We start from the raw sequence: 20,571 nt of genomic DNA, 5'->3' as shown, positions 1-20,571 counted from the left end.
TGCAGAATTTGCGGGTTTTACTAACATCAACTTTTTTATTAACTTCATTAATGTTAAGATGTTAAAATAGGTGGAGTTTCTAGATAATGTTATTTTTTGTTTGGTCAGGGTGGGGGGTATTTTACCAACTATTTATCTACAACTACTTATAGTTATGTATACCACTTTATATAATAATGGTAGATGCCGTTTAATTCTATTTCTGATTCTATGAATTAGCATATCCTGCAATGAACTGCGTTCTCTAATGAACCAATCATCTGCTTTCTGCATGCTCATTGGACTGTAAATGCCTGTCTTTAATGAGAATGTTGCATAGTTTTGTGTCTCTTAAACTTAGGTCTCCCTCCTCTGTGCCTCTTAAGATCCTGGTGGAATCTAGTCCTCTCCATGTAGTTCGCTTGACGTAATATGCATTTCTCAAAGAAACAAAAGAGACCGAAAGAACGAAAAGACTTTTCTGTTCTACTGAAATACATTTTTGTGAGTTTAAGGGAGAAAATCTTAGGAAACACAAGTGTGTTTTATATGTTAAACATGAGTTTGATCATCCTTTTTTAATAATAAATTCAATATGGAACAAAATAATATTTAATCAGTGCTCATCATGTAATGCAATAACTTTTTTAGATGTGTTACATGAATTGGGTTGATATTTTGTACATGCTTACATTTACTGGACAGCAGAACATAAAAGTCAGAGACAAAAATCAATGAACGCCTACTCTTGACTGAGAATAAATCTCAAAATTTGACCTGGAGAGAAGCTGCTTTCTAAGACTCCTCCCTTAAACAAGATATATGTTTTTTAGTGTCATATTTTACATTCGTCCCTGTAGTCTGGGGCTGTGAAGAGCACTAGTGATATCTTGTGTTTATTCTCATACACAGATTCTGTTGAGTTCTGTTTCTGAGTTGTCTGTTTGTTTGTTTGTTTTTGTTTTCTCCTCCCCCCCTCATTCGCTCATGTCTTGGTTGGCGTTTGGTGCTGTATAACCGTGATTGCGTTACCTTAGCAATAACAATTGGTCGTCTTGGTTACGTTTGTCCTCAAGAGGTGGCACCCATGCTACAGCAGTTTATAAGACCCTGGTGTGTATTATTCAATCTTTTATTTCATTCATTTTCTCTTTCTGTCTATCTTCTCTCTTTTCTTCATATGGTTCTCTTCCTTCTACTCTATCACTTACTTGATCTCTTGAAACCTTGTCCCAGTGTTCTTGAACTGTTCAGGACATTTGAGAGAAGGCATCTCTCTCTACCTTTATCTTTCGCTCACTCTCTCTGTTCTGTATGATTCAGTCTAAATCATTGCCAACCATGTGACTAACCCTATCCCCCCTCTAGGTCTTGTCGTTTAATTTTCCTCAGTAGCACCTTCATGTATTCTCAATTTATTTATTTCAGTTTTCTCTTCTGTTTTCGTCTTTTATTGTCACTATCTAACAACTAAATGAGTGCATGGGATAATAGCAAATGCTTGCTGGTTTTAGGAAAGGAGAGCAATATTTAAATGAATAAGAGAAATGGAAAAGCTTGCATAAATAATTTTTCCTCCCTATTAGATGTAGAATCCTTTAGCTGCATGATGCCTGTCCAAAACTTTGCACTAGCTTAACTTGGCAAATGAAAAGCTGACAGAATATATGGTGCTATATAGACATTGGGTTTGTTATAATAACTTGTCCTATAAAGTAATAATAAAAAATAATAAAAAGTAATGAGGGTGGTTTAGCACAAAAGCAGCTAAAGGTCTTTATAAACATTCATTAAAGCTATGGTGTGAAGTGCTTGCCTGCTGCAATGTACTTGGCAAACACAGGTGACAATTGTCGCCCCTAAAAAAAGCAAGAACATAATAGTACTAACAACGCTAAAATTAGACCTTAAATTTCTGTCAAATTAATAAGCAATTTTGAGGAAATAAACTGAGGTCTTCAGGGAAACACAATTTTCTGAACATGCAGAATTTACTTTCAGCTTTAACAACGAATATTTTGGTATAAAGAAGATAGATTTTAATTCCTCAATTGACAAATCTTTGTGATAAAATACTTGATCACCCTAAGGTGCTCTGAGGAGGTAGTCATGATACTGTGTTGATTATGTTTTAAGTCCAATTGCAAAATAACCACACAGGCTTTTTATTTGAAAATGGGTTCTTCCCTTCACTAGGTGCACCTCTCTACGCAATATAAGAGACAATGAAGAAAAAGACTCTGCCTTTCGAGGAATTTGCACCATGATCACAGTCAACCCTGGTGGTGTGGTGCAGGTAAGGCACATTAATCTCAGTGATGTCTCTTGAGTTCTCTCTGAATTAAAAATTATCCTGTTTGCTTTCTTTACAAACCCCTCCACCACCTTTCAGGACTTCATATTTTTCTGTGATGCTGTAGCATCCTGGATGAACCCAAAAGATGATCTTCGAGAAATGTTCTATAAGGTAGAGCACTATGTTTTGACTTGCCTTTTATCGATGATTTGTGAACTAACTTGGGTAAAGTCTTCAAGATAATTATGGACATATGCTTTATACGTGTGTTCCCTGTTAGATCTTGCATGGGTTTAAGAACCAGGTTGGAGATGAGAATTGGAAACGCTTTTCTGACCAGTTTCCCCTTCCACTCAAAGAAAGACTTACAGCCTTTTATGGGGTGTAGATGTTCCTGGGTTGAAGAGGTAAAATTACATTGGCTAGCTTATAAAATCTCATGTAACCAAATCTCTCATTAAATAAAAATGTAATTGGCTAATCTATTATTGGAGGAGTGTGTCAGCCTGTTTGGTATTTGGCTATGCAGCACTGAAATTTAGCAAATTTTCTTAATCACATGAATGAATATAGAAGAGATTTAATTTTGTAATAAGTATAATCTGCTGTGGTCAATGTCTATGATAATGTACTCACCCTCAGGCCACCCAAGACGTATCCGAGTTTCTTTCTTCATCAAAACAGAATTTAAGAGTTTTAGGATTTTATTTCAGACCTCCTTTAAACAATGCAAGTGAGTGTACTGAAGTGCGTCAGTTTTTCAAGGGAAGGGGAGCTGTATAAAAGTTTAATTGTCTTTGCTGTAGATTGGTATTTGTATAAGTGTATTGTTCAAAATGGTAATTTGGCGTGTGTATCTTAGATGATTCAACCTTCCGAAACCCCAAAGAAAATGCACGCTGGGATTTTTCATAGATTTTCAAACTGAATTCTCTCAAATATTGAAGGGTGTGCAGTGAACATTTTACCCCTGAGGATTTCAGACCATCGAAAGAAACAAAAGGTTGATATCTGAATTCATTGGTTGTGCCTGTGCTGTTTCTCCAGTAAACTCGGGTATGTGTGAAAACATTGTCAATAACTACGTTTCCATCCAAGGATAAAAAATTAAAAATAAAGTTTTAGCGCATCAAAATAAAGCTGATGGAAACACATTATCGCTAAAATGTCACAAATGTCGACATAATATTTTTCCGTTGAACTCAAGTGCATAAACTCTATGTCGATACATCAAATGTCGTGAAATTTGGTTTGTAAACACTTTTTCTTGATAAAATTGACATTAACGCAAAAATGTAGTGTCACATGGCAGAGTTAGCCTGTGTTAATCATGATGACATTATTGAAAGCCAATTTATTGTATGTGATTATGGATTGATCTTTACGGCATATAGAGCCGATCTACAAACACAAATATCATATTATACACATCGACAAGTGCACGGAAAACATATGAATATCCACTCTTTGTGATTCATTTAATCGCAGTATCCATCCATTTATTTATTGAAGTTTCTTTTCCACACCATTCAAAATAATAGACGGCAGTCACGGAATTAGCCCACAAAACATAAAACATAATTTCTGTGCACAAAGATGATTTAAATTAAGAATAAACACACAATACTAGGAGAAAAGCTTCAGTGTTTTTTTTGGAACACTTACTGCCCAATTCTATTAAATTATTGTTTAGTTTACTTTTGAAAAAATGCCGGCAAAATCCCCTGTATTAAATAAAATAAATTACCAAACGATAAAAGCATTAAATTAAAAAAATTAATTACGAAACGAAAAAAGCATTAAATAAAAAAAAAAAAATCAAACTTAAATTAGCTTTAACCTGTTCTGTAGATGAATAAAGTCGGCTGAATGACATTCTCAGAATGTTCTGCAAGACTATAAACTATCAGAACTATTTGTCCAATGCTGAGTTCACTTTCAGAAAATGAGCTTTTGAACATTTTAAATGCTTTAAATCTTTACCTCAGATTTTATTTACTGCTTCTTCAGAAAATATAAATTTGCATTATGAAGCTAAAATAAATTTTAGATGATAATCAAGATTAGTTGCAGTTGTGATGGCAATGCTTTTGATTACTGTAGAAGATTGTACAAAACATTGAATATCAGGAATGTATCATATGTAAACCCTGATATGACACCGCATAATTAATAATTAAAAAAAAATTCTTTAATAGCTGTGCACACAATATATACACAACGATTGATGGACCTTGTACTGAGACAGAAAGTTTCCGCCACTACTTTTGCGTTATGCGCAACATCAGGACCAATATTACAGTCCTATCAGAAGGGTAACTGTTCCCTTTTGATTGCAATTCCTCCTCTTCTGACTGCACTTAATTGTGAAATTAAAATGATAGTAAACTGGCTGATTTTAATGAATCGTCTCAATACTCTCCCCATTTTACCAAAACTTCGGAGGAAAGAAATGAGGGACATCTGAGAGGCGATTAGCGATAAACACAAATTTCTAATTTGAAACAGCTTCAGGGCAGATTTTTTTTGCGCTAAACCAAAACTTATGCGACAGAGTGTTTTTTTTAGGCACGATGTCATCACGCACACCCTTTTTATCACTAAAAGACCATTTCAAATAGCGCAAAAGGTCGATGGAAACAAGGCCATTGTCACGCCTCCCTCTGGCTCTGCACCTCCCTCAGCACTCCGCATCACCCGATTTCTAATTCACTGCACCTTCACTAAATTCACTCGCTCATCACTGCCTGCATAAATAATCACCTTCACGCCACTTCACTCTCAAATCTCACACAAAGGACACTTGGTAACACTAACTACAACTTGTGCTTTCTCTTTAGCAGAAATATATAGGCTATATGACTGTCAGGAATTCAAGCAACACAAGTAGATAACGCAATGGCATTGCTCTGAAATAAATGATGGTTATTTACTGCAGTAATGTTTTTATTATTATTATTTGGAAATAATTGTTTATTTTATATTGTTATGAAATTGTTTTGGTTTGTGAACGGCACTTGGTCTGTGCAAGTTTCTTTTGTAAACAATGACGTGACCTTACCAACAAGCTTGCGTCATCCCTCTCATGAGCACGTGTTACAGAGATGTACGGAAGAGAACATTTGTAGTTAAAAAGTATATAATTATTGTTTTGTTTCTAAAAATAAATAATCGTTTGGGTTCAGAAGAACTTTACTTGTCGACTGGAGTCGTGAGGATTATTTTGACGCACCCTAAATATGCATTTTGGTCTGTCAAAAAATTGAGTACATTCACTTGCATTGTTTAAAGGAGGTCTGAAATGAAATCTTAAATTCTGTTTTGATGAAGAAAGAAACTCAGATTCATCTTGGATGGCCTGGGGGTGAGTAAATTATCAGCAAATTTTCATTTTTGGGTGAACTATTCCTTTAATAAGTAACAAGTCTTGCAGGAAATCTGGGGGTGTAAGAAATATGCATAAAGCTCTGCAGATTTTTGCAGAATTCAAATGGCCATTATTAAATTCTACACATCCCACAAACCCAATCATGTTCTTCTATTAAATATTATAATTCTCCCATTCTTTCTTATACCAATAGGGCAGATTTGATAATATTTAAATACATTTAGCAGCACTCAGTTTTCCCCACGACCAGTGCTAATAATTGCAGATTCCAGCTGGAATAATAACACTACCAATAGTGTAATTTTAATATATATATATATATATATATATATGTATATGTATTTTTTATTTTTTTGCTCCTGTGTACATTCATCCACATTCTGTATAGTCTTACTGTATGTGTGAACTAAGAGTGTTTGATCTGTATATTAACTTTTAGTCTTGTTGCTGATGTGCCTGTAATTATTATTATTGTAATTAATTAATTACTTTAATTTCTTTCTCTTTTGTTCTTCAGCTCATTCACTATGGGAGAGGATGGAAACCTCTAGTACCCAGAGCATTTGTTGTCCTTTACCTGGGGGGGAAGGTTGGTCTAGCAGGGGTGGGAAACATACGGCCCACTGTACCCATCTAGACGGGGTGGGAGGGAGGTTTTAGCTGTGGTGCTAGTTGATGAAACCACACCAAGCCAAACCAAAACAGGGAAGAAAGCTTTTTCATCATGTCATAACAATCAGCCATGAGGGTGAAAACAAAATACATTGTTAGCATTCATTCATCAGGGCACTTAATGTAAGAGGACATCCAGGGGACAAAAGACAACGCAACACAAGTATATGTGTAAACTCTAATTTTGCACTCCTGGGTCTGACAAAGGTGCCTGGAAATAATTATCTGAAAGCTTGAAAACAACAAGTTTTTGTTTATTTTCTGGATTGTACAATAAAGAGGTTTTAGAGGGGTGGGGTGGAACTTAAATTTAAAATGGATGCTAAGCATTAGTCCTACGCATGGGGTGATATAGGTTGTAGCTCGACTGCATGAACATGCAGACAGTGATTTTTGTGCAAGATATGCACAGCAGTAGACGCCAAATATTTAAAGACAGTAAATGCTAAAAAAGTACCATATTTTAGACGCTGTCTAAAAGGTAGCACAACTTCATAACATAACCGTAGAAATGTACGTTGTAAGTCCTCATATCATTGATAGCAAAAGGGTTTTCATATTTGCAAATTTGTAGGCAGTCAGTGAAGCAAAGAAAAACCTGAATGTCTGTATTATTATTATTATTATTATTTGTCTTGGTAATCAAGCATGCATAAAGGAAGGTGGACTTCATTGTAGCACAGCGCAGTGAAGAGGTTCAATCGCACTGTGCATCTCTGTTTAGTGTGAATGAATGATGAGTCTCACTTACTGGGTTATTGTGTGGTTTGACATGGATCCATGGACCACTAGTGAACCCTGAACACAAATTTTGTTAATTTTTATACATAGTACATCATCGACTTCTTTTTGCTTAGTTTGCTCAGAGCATGATTTTGAAACTGCTTGTAATATCTGTTTTGATTGACTGGGTTAATCTGGATATTTATTTGTTTGATTTGTGCATGTTGGTGGCCCAATGAGCAATCTATTTTTCTAACCCCTCATACAAACTATTTTAAGTAGTAATGCAGTTTTCCACCCTTACACAATAGGCAACATTTTCCATCCACATAATCGTTTTTGTGGCTAATTTTATTTAGGGTATTAAAAAAAAAAAAATAATGTTTTTTACCTCCTGCATGACATTCAAAACGTTCCACGTTGTGTTGTGTCAAATCCTGGACAGTCCAGTGCTTGTGGAGGCAGTATTTGTGTCCTTCGTGTGCATAGTAGGAAGCCTTAAAAATGCCTGAATGCATCCCAGAGTGTGAAGATTTTAGAGGCTACTGTTTAGGTATTAAGAACTTTGTGGCTCAAGTCACTGCCACTTCTTTCTCAGACTGAGGAGACATGTTCATACATACTGTATGTGAAACCTCAGAGGTCCTTACAGAAGTAAAACATTTTATCTCAAGTATAAGCTAAGATCTGGATTCAAGCCAATTCTAAGTATCTTGGGAAGCAGAGATTGTCAAATGTGAAATTATATTCTCATTGTACAGATGAAGATCTGCACATTGAATTTGGCTCAGACATGATTCAATTCCAAACTTTGACAAAGGATGTAGGCACAAAAGTGTTTTATTATTTTAGATCTGAACACCATGGGATACTGTTGGGTGTTTGTGAGATTGTGTCAGTGTTGTGCTGGTGTATTGCTGTGAGGTGTTCCCCCTTCCAACTGTTTTACAAAGGAATAAATAAGAGAGGTCAGAGTAATTCCATGATCTTTCTGACGTGTGGAAAATGGTGATTTTGGCAGAAATAATGAATGTGTTAAGTGTGTTGTCTTACACATATGATTGCTGCTATGTGTTGTTATTTTTACTTGAATATTTTATGTTGTAGAGACCTTGGGAGGTATGTTTACTGTTGTTGTTTTTTACTGTTTTTATTCCTTTTGTGTATGCCTTTCCCCTGGTTCAGTCACAAATGTTTAATAATAATAGAGAAATTCACTGTAACCAATTCTGCTGCTGGTGAATATCCTTTCTAATGGTCATATTTTGTCTCCTCGTAAAGGAATATAAAGCATTTTTTATTAATAAGGGGAGATATAATATCAAATACAATAAATAGCTTACTTAAATTGTGTAGTAATGCGCAGCTTCACGTGGTAATAAAATGAAAGGAACTGGCCCCTATGTATGTGAACAGTAGTTACATACATTTAAATGCAGTATTTACTGTAATGCCTTGAAGTTAGACTCGATTTTTTGTTGTGAGGGTGGGGGAATATAGCCATGACACTTTGCACAGTAATGAATATAATGGTTTTATAATTTGTTTCTTTTTTTTCTTTTTGTGAAGTACAAAATGGAAAATGTCAATGTTGTTTCCCACCCCAGACTGCACCAACTGCTGTATAGTTCTGTGTGGCAATTAAAAAAATAATAATGAAGTAAACTTTTGCTCAAAAGTTCCTTTTTGTCTTATCCAAGAGCAATTTTATTTATAATGATTTAGAATTTTTATTTTATAAACTGAATTTCAAGAAAGATAAAAATGTAGAAAGTAATCATTTTTAGGGGCCACCAAATATTTTGGATCATGCAAAGAAAATATATTGTACTGTAGAAATTTTGTAATGATATTTGTATGACATTGTTATGGACTTTTGAGTTTGTTTCACTGCTTGGATATGTACATTGATAAGAATAAACCCTTTTCAAAAATCATTGATTATTTGTCAATTGAATTTCAGAGACATTAAATATACAGTGCTGTGGAAAAGTATTTGTCCCCATCCTTATTTCTTCCATTTTTGTGTTTATCTCATACTAAATTGTTTCAAAAATTCAAACAAAATCTGAGTAAACAAAATACAATTTTAAATGATCATGTTATTTATAGAAGGAAACAATGATCCAATACCAACTGGGCCTGTGTAAAAGTTTTTGCCCTTTGACACTAAATCCCCAAATCTATGAAACTGCTTTAATAATGGGGTTAAGCTGGACTAGACACACCCAGGCCTGATTACTTCCATACCTGTTCAATCAATTCAACACCTAAATAGAAGTTATGCAGCTTGAAGTTCACTAAAAGGTCTCACCTAGCAGCACACTATGCCAAGGTCGAAAGAAATTCCAGAAATTATATGAAATACATTTGAAATACATCAGTCTGGAAAGGATTACAAAGAACCACGTGAGTGCCATTATCTCCAAATGGAGAAAACTTGGCACAGTAGTAAACCTTGCTAGAAGTGGCCAGCCTTCCAAATTCCTCCAAGAGTGTAGCGACAACTCATCCATGAAGTCACAAAAAAGCCAATGACAACATCCAAGGAACTGCAGGTCTCTCTCGCATCAATAAAGGTCACTGTTCATGACTTCACTATCACACTGGTCAAAAATGCCATCCATGGACGAGTAGTGAGGCGAAAACCACTGCTAACCCAGAAGAACATAAAGGCTCATCTGAATTTTGCTGAATCTGTGAACTGGATGAATGCAAGACTGAATTTGCAGTCCGGAGTGGAATTCTTCCTAATGAGTGCATGCATCTAAAGTCTTTGCTCTTCTGCCCTCGAATGGACACCGCATTCATCATTTTGGAGAAGGAGGTTCTATCAGAAATGGTTAAAGCGATTTGATATTTGGGGACGCAAGGAAGCAAAGCTTATTAAACCGCCAAAAAGCAGCTGCTGATGCAGGTGTTCTGTTGAGGTTACTGTTGGAGGGCCTCCTTCTAAAAAGTCCTTTTCAATATATGAGCCAATGATATCACACCACAGCAGACTGGGCAGCAGAATAGCAGCATATGATTCTAAAAAGAATTCCTGGCACTGCCCATGTGCCAAAGCAAGACAGACATGTCTCCATAAAACAATTGCGAAGTGTCTATCTATGCAAACTGACTGGAACTAACTGTGAAGTAAACTGTTTTAATGCACACCACCTTCCAGTCAATCAGAATCCAGTATTTAGACTGACCATGGTATAATACAATGTGATCAACTTTGTATGTATTGTATAATAATTAAATGTGTTGTGTTATTGTTTTATCATATAAACTTTGCAAATAAAATGTATTTGAGAGACCGTGAAGTACAGCTTTTAACTTTGTTGCATGTAAAACATTATTATCAGCAGTAGAATGTCATCATATAATACATTTAAAGTACACTATATACTGTATGTACAATATGGTCTTATTCCACTCTTAATATAACAGGGTGCACCACTTCAGCTTGGAGGGACTGACTATGGGATATTCATGTTGATGGTAAGTGGTCTTATAATTGCTATAACATTGCTGTGTGTGCTAAACACAGCATTTGTTAATATAACATCTGAGTTTTGATTTTGTATTTCAGTATGCCCTGTATGTGACCCTTTGAAAGCCCTTAGATTTTTTAGCAGTGAGTTTTTACCTATTTCTGGTTATTTGTTCAGCAAAAAGGGTTGAAAACACAATTAACATTTTATGCTTAAGATTTTCAATTGCCGTCTTTTATCAGTCTGACATGCCTGTAATGAGGAGGTGGTGGTGCCATCAGTTACTACATTTCCTCTGGCAAGGTATGATGCTGATAACTATACTTTATGTGTGCATTCCCAGTATGCAGGTCATTTGTAATAAATAAAAAATAATGTACACTGGAAGATTTTCCAGTTTTCCAATTTGACTGTTTTGTCACTTTTTCTTCAAAGCCAACAGTCTGTCAACAAGCAAATGGTCCAACCAGCTCTAAAAGTCATGGAGGTCACCCCATCTGTGCCAGACATCATGGAGGTCACCCCATCTACGAGAATCCATGTATGTACAGGGAATATTTATGTATTGTTTGACTATTGTTTGTTAATGTAATAACCTTTCCTGTTTCAAAAAGTGTTTGAGCAGCACTTGACTAATTACATTATTATTGAAATGTCATATCTTTTTGCACGAAGGACTCTGCAGTGATGAAACGGATTCTGCTCGCCTGTCACTGGGTTGTGGAGAACCGAACCCACTTTGCTGGGATAGTTCAATTACCACAGGTCATAAGGATGAATGAGGATGATGCCTTGTTGGCCATAACAATGCGGGACCTGTTTATTGACACTATTTTCTATGAAGGTGAAATGGATGAGGACAAAATCCAGGCTCCCTTCCATTTCACCTTTGAGAGAATTGAGGACATCGAGTCTTTCATGCAGGAAATATATGATATGAAAAGTAATATTTGTGTGTCTTGCCTGCACAATCCTCACCTTTAACAAGTGAACTAATGGGGTAGATCTGGGTAAATATTGTTTTGTAAACTTTGTTTTGTCTTGTAGTTTTATGGTTTGTAAAATGTCTTGTATTTTCAACCAATTAAAGTTTTGTGGGTAAAAAAAGTGTTCTTGAAACTTAATATACTATAATTCAGTTTTGTATCTTCTATCTTATTATACATTTTGTTCCTATTGAAGATTGATTTTTATGTTAGCTGTACATTTAGCTAATAAAGGTTAATGGAAATAAAATGAATACAGCATGTGATTAATAAATTGTAAATTAAGTAACACATCCATTCTACTAATAAATTTTCCTGGAATGGTTGCCTTGCTACTAGTCTCAGAGCACACTTGTCCTCTTGATTTTTTTTCTTTAGTGTGACTTGTGGCTGGTTTCAGACTACTGAACAGTTTACTTATTACCATTTGATTAAGACATTGATTTGATTAAGATGTGGACTGAGTCCATCCAAAATTATATTCCATGTAAATTAAATTCACAACTACATTGTTGTACATGCATTTATTTTAATTTTTGCGGTGGAGATCCTAAGTGTACATATAAAAGGAAAACTCCAGATAAGACAAGCAAATAGGTGATAATTGTATTTTTATATCACACCTAAAGGGCAACTCAGTTCCCAAGTTTAAAAGCAAATAGAATATTAGGAGCATAATTTATTACATTAATTTAATATTATTGAGATAAATTCACAAATAGCCTTAATACCATGGGGAAGAAAAAAACAGGGGTGCACAGATAGTCTAGTCATGCCGTTTGTCACAGAGACAATGCCGAAAAATCATGAAATCATGAAAAATGTTAAAGGAAGGTCAGGCAATATCAGCTATACCAGCATCTCCAGTTCCATTCCAGTCTATGGTTACTTTGACCTAATCTTTGCGCATCAACAATAAAAAAAAAAAATCCTCATTAGGTTAAGTTCGATCTGACGAAGGTCTTGCATTAACGTTAACAGCCTTTAGGTGGCGAAATGAGTGGCGCTTCACTTAGATCCATAGAGGTGGAGCTAGACTAGGTCAAGAGAGGAGGAGCTTATGTGTAGCTCCTCCTCGCTGGACGTCTAGCGAGGAGGAGCTTGCTCTGCAGCGAGCATCACTTTATCACTGTGGGTACCGTGACTTATTCTTGTAGCCACCACTAGTGTCGCTTTTCCTTCATAATAATTACCTCAATGAAATACTGAACAAGTGGAAGGGAATAGCAAGTGAGGAGGTGGAGTCTGGTGTTCAGAGGGTGGACATTGGAAAACCCAGCAGAAGAGGAGGAAAAAAGAGAAAAAACACCAGACACAACAATATCGGGGGAGGACTGTGGATTAACTGCGCAATCTGAGGCAATCAAAATAAAAAATAAAAGAGCCGCTGTGAATAAGGGAGGAAAGCAAGATGATAACGCCCTATTTCCTGGAAAATTTCTGGGTAGGTTGTTTTTGCTGTGTTCTATTTTGGGTTTGCAGTTAAAAGACAACTATTCCACTGTACTTCTCTGTCATTCTTTAAATTGTTATGATATAGTTGATTTCTGTGTCTATTCTTCACGTTTTGATTCGCACTGGACGTTGTAGGGTTCATACCGGTAAAACATGGTAGAGGCAAGCACGGTAGAGCCTACTGGCCTGTTGCCCCCCTCGCTTTTCTCGGAGAATACCGTCCAGCTAGACCGGGGATTGGGCCTCATTACACTCCATCTAACACAGCCAGCCAACTAGATTCCACATCTGTTCAATGTGATTGGCTGTCGGTCAACGTCTTGGAATGTTTATGATCCTATTCTGGAACACTATTGGACGTCATGGCTGTCAATCATAAAGCTTTCCTTCTCGAGTTCTTCCGTAATGAAGTAGAACAGGAGGCCAGCATTTCTATTCCAGTTTTTACTGTGTAGCGTGATGCAATTTGAAGCAGATATATGCGCTATGTCCCGTCCGTTCTCTTTCTTAGTATACGTTTTTGGAGGGTTTTAAATGAGAAAAATGAATCTTATAATTTTATTAAAATATTACATTAATTGTTCTGTTAAAACTTGTGTGTTATTTGAGCTGTATTCAGTTTAAATAGTTTTCTTACTGCCACTGTTATGTTGTCGTTGTAAACTTATATATAACTTACTCAGAAAATGTTAGAAAGTGACACACTAAAATCGTTTTAACACATATAGTTTACTTCTTGTAGCTATACTTCTGAAACAATGAGCATTTTTGGAGTGGTCCCATTGACTTATATTGCAAGTGCCCCTCAGTAACCCAGCTTTTATTTTATTTATTTATTTTTTTTTAAGAAAAGGAGAGAACTTAATATTAATGGCAATCAATGTTATGCTACAAATGCAGTCTATTTAGCTTAACATGTATTAAACCTGGAGTGTTCTTTAAAGTAGGATGAAGAGGTGTTGTGTTTTGGTATGCGGATGCAAGGTGTGTTTGTTATCTCTCTTTTTTTTTTTCCACAAAAAAATCTATTTGAGGTTTCAGGAAGTGTGTCACTTTAAAAATAAAAACTTGTACATTTTACATGTATTAATAATCCTTATGATAATCAAAGCTACTGGTTACATAAGTGAAAGAAGAGGACTAAGTGTTAGGAGTAAGCATGCTGGAAGATACCTCTCGGACAACTGAAGTATAAGATCATGTTTACCATTAAATCAGCAATTTGCAGACCAATGTGTTGAGCCAAGAAGAAAATAAGAAACTGGAAGCTGTCACTGTAAAACCAGTAGATGAAGAAAGATGTGGGAATTGCAAAGCTGTTGAGTCTTTTCTCAATCAAGTCTTTGTGTTGTGGGCTTAGTGGAACTGGGACGCTATGATCAGCTGTGTGCTTGTAATGCAAGGCACAGACATACACACATATACCCCCTCACACAAAGAGCCATACTCCTTCACTATCTTCCATAGAAGCAAAATTTATGCCATTTAGCAATTTTACATTAATTTGACTTCTTTAGAGGTTGTGCATGTATTAGAGGAGCAATTAAATTGTTCTAACAAGAATTGAGTTCCTTTTGCCAAAATTGGGAGCCAGCGTAGAGCAATATTACAATTTCTAAAAGCCCTGGCCATCAATCTAATTTTGAATGGTGACGTAATTGCACCTCAGTGAGCCGTGGTGCTTAGAAAGAGAGACGTGAGCAGTGGTGCTTAGAAAGAGAGACATCTCAGAGCCAGAACACCAAATTATCTTTAAAGGAGTTGAAAGCTGAAATTATCAAGCTTTAGAAATGAAAGCGGGGAAGGGCAGACTGTCAAAATACTTTAGATATGTATCTGCCATGACATCATCTCTTTAAAAGTATCTTGTCTGCCCTTCAGCACATGGGACCCGCAGGTGTGAGGTTCAGAGGCGCAACTTACCCTAAACCTCCCACAACAAAGTAATGCTTGAAGGAAACCTCTTCGTTTTGTTCCCAACAGACAAAAACATGTAACTGCATATTTCCTGATGTGTGCTGTGTCCCATTCTAGCAAGCTTTTGAGTTTTGCTGATGCCTCACATTCTCCTCTGGTGGTTTTGTTGGTGAATGTTAAGACTCGTTACAGTCAGAAGATACCTGCCTATGGAAATGTGTCCTGTTGAGTCATACTGTAGTTATTTCCTTTTAGTTTCAGTCCAGTTCTTGATGAGATCTCATGAAAATGTTTCATTATTTTAGTCATTCGTAAAGTCTCAAATGTTCTTGTTGTCAGCTGGATACAGAGCAAAATGCAAAGTCTCAATCACTCAGTAAGGCCTCTTTTAGCCCAGGTTTGAGTCTTTCAGTTTCTCGAACATTCTTTCCAAAAAGTATTCGGACATTTCTTATTAAATAGCCAAAATTGTATAAATGTTCCAATTACAATATTGACTATTAAGACTAGCCTAATAAAAGTCATTACATGTAATTTGATGTTGAACAGATGTTCTCGTGATGTCAGGAAGCAGATATCTTTTTGTTTGTAAAGTGTTGTATGAGCTGCTACATCATTTGTGTTCAAATTATGGGATAGTATTTTATCTGCTATGTAAGATGGGGCTTTAAGATGTAAAATTATTCTGAAAATTACTACACCAAGGTCATTTTGGATTAGGAGTGTTAATGATTAATCGAAAATCGATTAATTATCATTAATTATTTGATCGATTAAGCTTATCGATAGTCGATTAATTCATTTCGGGACAAATGCGCAGTAATCATGAAAGCAGACGTTGATAAGGCTGTGCATACAGTCACCTTCTGCTAGAGGTCTTGCGCTCTGCAAATCACAGAAAAAGCTACAGCCATACAAATTAGAGATGAAGTGGCTCACTGTAAAATAAATTTTGATTGTTTCTCTATAAATTAACATGAATCTTTAATGTATTAAAGTATAACATGAAAACAAGCACTGTTGATCTCCTCATTTCATCCCAACCTACAATTACGTCAGCGATTGCCAGAAAAGCACGAAGGTGCGTTCAGCTGACATCACACTATTGCCACTTTTCCACTGCACGTTACGGTTCAACTCGAATCTACTCGCTTTACTTTTCTGAGCTTGCTTTTCCACTGCCGCCTCAACGTGGGTGGGATTATCGGCTGATCGTCGTAGTTGTGCCACCTCTACTGCCGTGACATCATTTTAAACAGGACAAAAAAACAATAAACAGTAACACGACCGCTAGCTGTTAGCTACTAGCTCATTTTTCTGCATAATCCAGTTGTTGCGTGATGATTTTACACAAGTGTAACAGTTAAATTGGCCTGGTTGTTTTAGAAGCAAGCTTTCAAGGAGCTGGTCAACTAATAATGTGAAGCTTTCAAGCAGAGTATAGAGTTAAGGTACCATCCTCCATCATGGACTCCGAACAGCGCCTTGGCTGAGTCCAGGACACTCTCCCTCCCATTGCTCACCTGTCTAGTTAGCGTCCACTTCCACTTTTCCTTGATGTTTCTGTAGTTTTTTTTTTTTTTTTTACTTTTCCCTACACTGTTGGTAGGTCTGGTGGTAGCCATTTGCGGACAACAGTTGGGACACTTCCTGAAAGACTTTTTCGTTTCACGTTGTTTTGTTCGTCATATGAACAAATTATACTGCTATGGCTGTAGCTAACTTTAGAACTAGTGTGTTTATGTCCCGTATCGCAAATCCAGTGACGCTGGTAGTGATGATTCTCTGTGACCAATCAGTGATCTGCAGGGTTTTGACATCACATTTAGTATCGGCTCGGATCGCTTGGAACCTCGACCGAGGTGGTACTAAAAAAAGTACCAGGTACTATCCACAGTGGAAAACCCCCAAAAAGCGAGCAGAGTCGTGTCGAGTTGTACCGTGCAGTGGAAAAGCCCCATATCACCAAAGAAGCAGTAGCCTAGGTTATGTACTGTGTTTACGCAGAGTGTTATGATCGGACTTCGTTTCTAATAAAAAATAAGTCCAAAGATCTGAAATATCCCACGATCCACAACGTGAAGTTTTAATGAACTCCAATATGTATACAAATGATATATCTTTCCCATTTATAATTCCCAAAATAGAACTAAACATAGCCTAAATATATTTAAATACACTGAACTAAGAATATATTAAGAGGAAAATGCCAATTCTTGCATTTCTTAACTGCATTAATTTAAATTATATTTAAACAGTAGGCTACATGCACATATTATTTGGAGTCCTCCACAAGCATTTTGCTATATTAAAGTTAATGATTGATTGATCTTTATTGTCCACTACGATCGATTATGAAAATGTCTGAAAATTGACATCCCTATTTTGGGTTGTTTATTATGTAGAATTTATTATTAATTACAGAATGCAAAATCAGTTGGATCTTACTACATGACTTATGTAGTAGGTAGGTGCTGTTTTATTTATGAATAAAGATCAATACATTTTAAAAGCTTTTATACAACAACTTTTTTATTAAACTGGTGCCACAATGCATGTTGAAATATTCGGCCATTGGAAATCTTTTCATTTTAATGCATTTGCATGTGGTACATTTCCATTGATACACAAAGCTGTGCGTCTGTATGACAGATGTCCTGAGCATGGAGGCAAATCACCATTCTAAAACGGGAAGTTCAGAAGGTCATGTGAGCAATTCGTAGTTGTGGTAAATGGGATTCATTCGAACTTTGACACATTTGATGTCTAAACGTTTTTGCAGTGCTCATTGTTGATTTACCAGAGAGAAGTTTGCTCTCATATGGCAGTGTGATTTTCAATTACTTTGGTTCTGTATGTTTTTGTCGATGCATTATTTAATGTGTATTTGACTGAATATCAAGCAGTTACATTAGTGTCATTTTGTGGGGCATGCCAAATCTAATCTAAAATTATATAATTTGTGTATAATTAATTATGCATGTTGTTTTTATGTGCTCACTTATTCATTTGTCATTATTTTTTATTTTTTTTTGGCCAAAAATCTACAAGTTGTTTCAAAATATGAATTAATAAAAAAAATAAAACTTATTAATAAAATTTGATAATAATTAATAAATGTTAAACTTGTACAGTGTTTTTCTGACATTTTACTCATAGCACTTTACATAGAGAACAGGGGCCTCTCCTCAACCACATCCAGTATGCATGATCCACCCGGATGATGTGACGACATCACCACAAACCAGCTATTGGTGGAGAGGAAAGAGTAGAGCGAAAGAACCAATTCATGAATGGGGTTTTTTAGAAGGCCACAATTAATTAGGGCCAATGGGGGTTACACCCCTACTCTTTATGAGAAGTTCCTCTATTTAATGACTCATCCTAATGATGATGCCTTTTCACAGTATAGTGTCCCCATCACTATACTGAGGAGGCATTAGGACTCACACAACCCACAGATGAGCACCTCCTGCTTGAAATATATCTAAATTTAAACATAAATATAATAACCTAAAATCATGTTTTAAAAGACAATGAACATGTTTTTGTCAGCTATTTGATTAGCTGCAAAGTGATCATAATAATCTTCCATGGACATCACAGGAAATTCTATAATGTGCAGAATTAAATTTGTTTTATCTGAAAGGATATTTTATCAGACATTTATATTTGTTATATTGTTATTTCCTGCCCCCAAAAAATATTATTTGTGGATGTTATTTGTTTATGTGGGATTCAGCTTACGGTTTGAGCAAACACTTGCGTGTTTGACTGCCGCTGCTATCCAGACTTTTTTTAGAGTGGATTTTAAAGTTTAAGTTTTTGATATGACTATATGCCCTTTTATTGGTATGAATGCTCAAGCCTAATAAGCTTTGATTTGCTTATGGATTGTGGACTGTTATGCTGTTTGGGTTTGCTGTTGGACTGAACGGTTCTTCCATCTACCAACCCACTTTGGCCGCCCTATTTTACTTGAGTCCGGTAATTGATTTAATTAATTGAATCACCCATCGCAGGCTGTTTGGTGAGATCAGTTATAAGCAGCACTTGGCAGGTTGCTTGAGTTGCTGTGCTGAAGTGTGTGGAATTAAGTTATCTGAATTTCGGGCTTGGAAGAAGCCCAGTAATGATGGATCATTTTTGGTGGCTTGCTCTGGCTTTTTGTATTTATTTATGCTATCTGCAGCTGGATATATGCTGCTCTGCTACGAACTCAGGCTTGGACATTTTTTCCAACATGGTTGTCAGTTATTCATTCCTGGATTTACACCATCTGAATTCCTCATAACGTCTTTCAACTGGAATCTACAATCAGTGTGCTGCTTTGGGAATTATACACTGGCCATGGTATGTTCAGCAAGGTTTGCCTCTTCAGTCACATTAGCAGGTGTTGTTTGTCCCCCCGGGAGTTCCAACATACCGGCAATGTAGTCTTCTTTTTGCCATCCCTCTGTCTTAGGTTACGCAGAAATGACATGTCAATTCTGATAATCTCCGTTTACTGAAGTGTTTTTTTCCTAGCTCTAGCATGGACTCGGAGCCTACTACCGTCAAGATGGCCCTAGTAAATTCAAGATCATTATCGAACAAATATTTTGATCTAAATTACGTACTTATGTCATACTCTTTGGACTTTGTATTTGTGACAGAGGCTTGGCTCAGTCCTAGTGACTTAAGTTCTCTTGGTGAACGTTTTCCCCTGGACTATGTGTTCTTCAGCTCTCCAAGGACATCTAGACACGGAGATGGTGTTGCTACTGTTTTTAAAAATTATTTTAGATGCAAATTGTTGCCAACTGATTTGTTCTCCAGCTTTGAGGTACAACTAAATATTGACATCATACAGTTGAAGACAAAATTATTAGCCCCCTATGAAATATTTAGTTATTTTTCAAACAATCCCCAAGTGCTGTTTAATGGGGCAAAGATTTTTTTTCAACATTGCATATCTAAACATAATGGTTTATTTAGGCAACTTAGAGTGTTTAATACAACTAGAAAATTATAAAATTGTAACCAAGAATAAAAAAATCTACAGGTCAAAATTATTAGCCCTCTGATGTTAATAGTCAATAGTGTCTGGGCTTTGTGCAGGCCAGTCAAGGATGTTCACTTTGCTTGTTTAGAGGTAGTTCTTCACCAGAAGTGAGGTATGCTTTGGGTCGTTATCATGCTGGAAGATGAAATGTCAACCCAAACCAAGTTTTGTTGCAGATTGCCTGAGGTTGTCTTTCAAAATCTTCTCGTAGTCTTCCTTTTTCATGATTCCTTCGACCCTGATGAGATTCCCAGTTCCAGACCCACTGAAACATCCCCACAGCATTATACTCCCACCGCCATGGTTCACTGTGGGAATGGTGTTCTTTGGGTTGAGAACCTCTCCTTTCTTTCTCCAAACATTTCTTTTTCATTTTTCTCTAAGTTGTCCTTGGCAAACTTCAGTATAGCTTGGAGGTGTTTCTTCTTCAAAAGTGGAGTTTTTCTTGGTCTGCAACCTTGCAGTCCATTCCTGTGCAGGGCTCTAGTGACTGTCTTCATTAAGACATCTATCCCAGACTTGGCTAAATCATTCACTAGTGTCTTGGCAGTTGTTCTTGGGTCTTTAGAAACCTCTCTCACCAGTTTTCTTTCCAAGGTTTTTGAAATATTTCGTTTCCTGCCTCTTCC

The 20,571-nt window shown here is 36.3% G+C and overlaps 2 protein-coding genes across 5 annotated transcripts in view; both read left to right on the top strand.

Moving 5' to 3' along the window:
* LOC127640467 (transportin-1-like) overlaps positions 1-8,993 on the top strand; it is a 33,189-nt gene extending 24,196 nt beyond the window's left edge. The window contains exons 20-24 of one of the 2 annotated variants that reach the window (XM_052123062.1): positions 1,017-1,092; positions 2,176-2,275; positions 2,372-2,446; positions 2,556-2,682; positions 6,181-8,993. In XM_052123062.1, the coding sequence (XP_051979022.1) occupies positions 1,017-1,092; positions 2,176-2,275; positions 2,372-2,446; positions 2,556-2,663 (359 nt within the window). In that variant the 3' untranslated portion in view covers positions 2,664-2,682; positions 6,181-8,993. Of the gene's footprint in view, positions 1-1,016; positions 1,093-2,175; positions 2,276-2,371; positions 2,447-2,555; positions 2,683-6,180 lie in introns of those variants that run through there. The other variant, XR_007970090.1, reaches the window with a different exon arrangement.
* Positions 8,994-12,769: 3,776 nt separating this feature from the next.
* LOC127640483 (F-BAR domain only protein 2) overlaps positions 12,770-20,571 on the top strand; it is a 60,044-nt gene continuing 52,242 nt past the window's right edge. For all 3 annotated transcript variants that reach the window (XM_052123096.1, XM_052123086.1, XM_052123091.1), the window contains exon 1: positions 12,770-12,970. In XM_052123096.1, coding sequence (XP_051979056.1) covers positions 12,938-12,970 — 33 coding nt within the window. In that variant the 5' untranslated portion in view covers positions 12,770-12,937. The remainder of the gene's footprint in view (positions 12,971-20,571) is intronic.

This window comes from Xyrauchen texanus, chromosome 4 (genome assembly GCF_025860055.1).
Source record: "Xyrauchen texanus isolate HMW12.3.18 chromosome 4, RBS_HiC_50CHRs, whole genome shotgun sequence".
Lineage (NCBI taxonomy): Eukaryota > Metazoa > Chordata > Actinopteri > Cypriniformes > Catostomidae > Xyrauchen > Xyrauchen texanus.
This window is presented reverse-complemented; position numbering and strand designations above follow the sequence as displayed.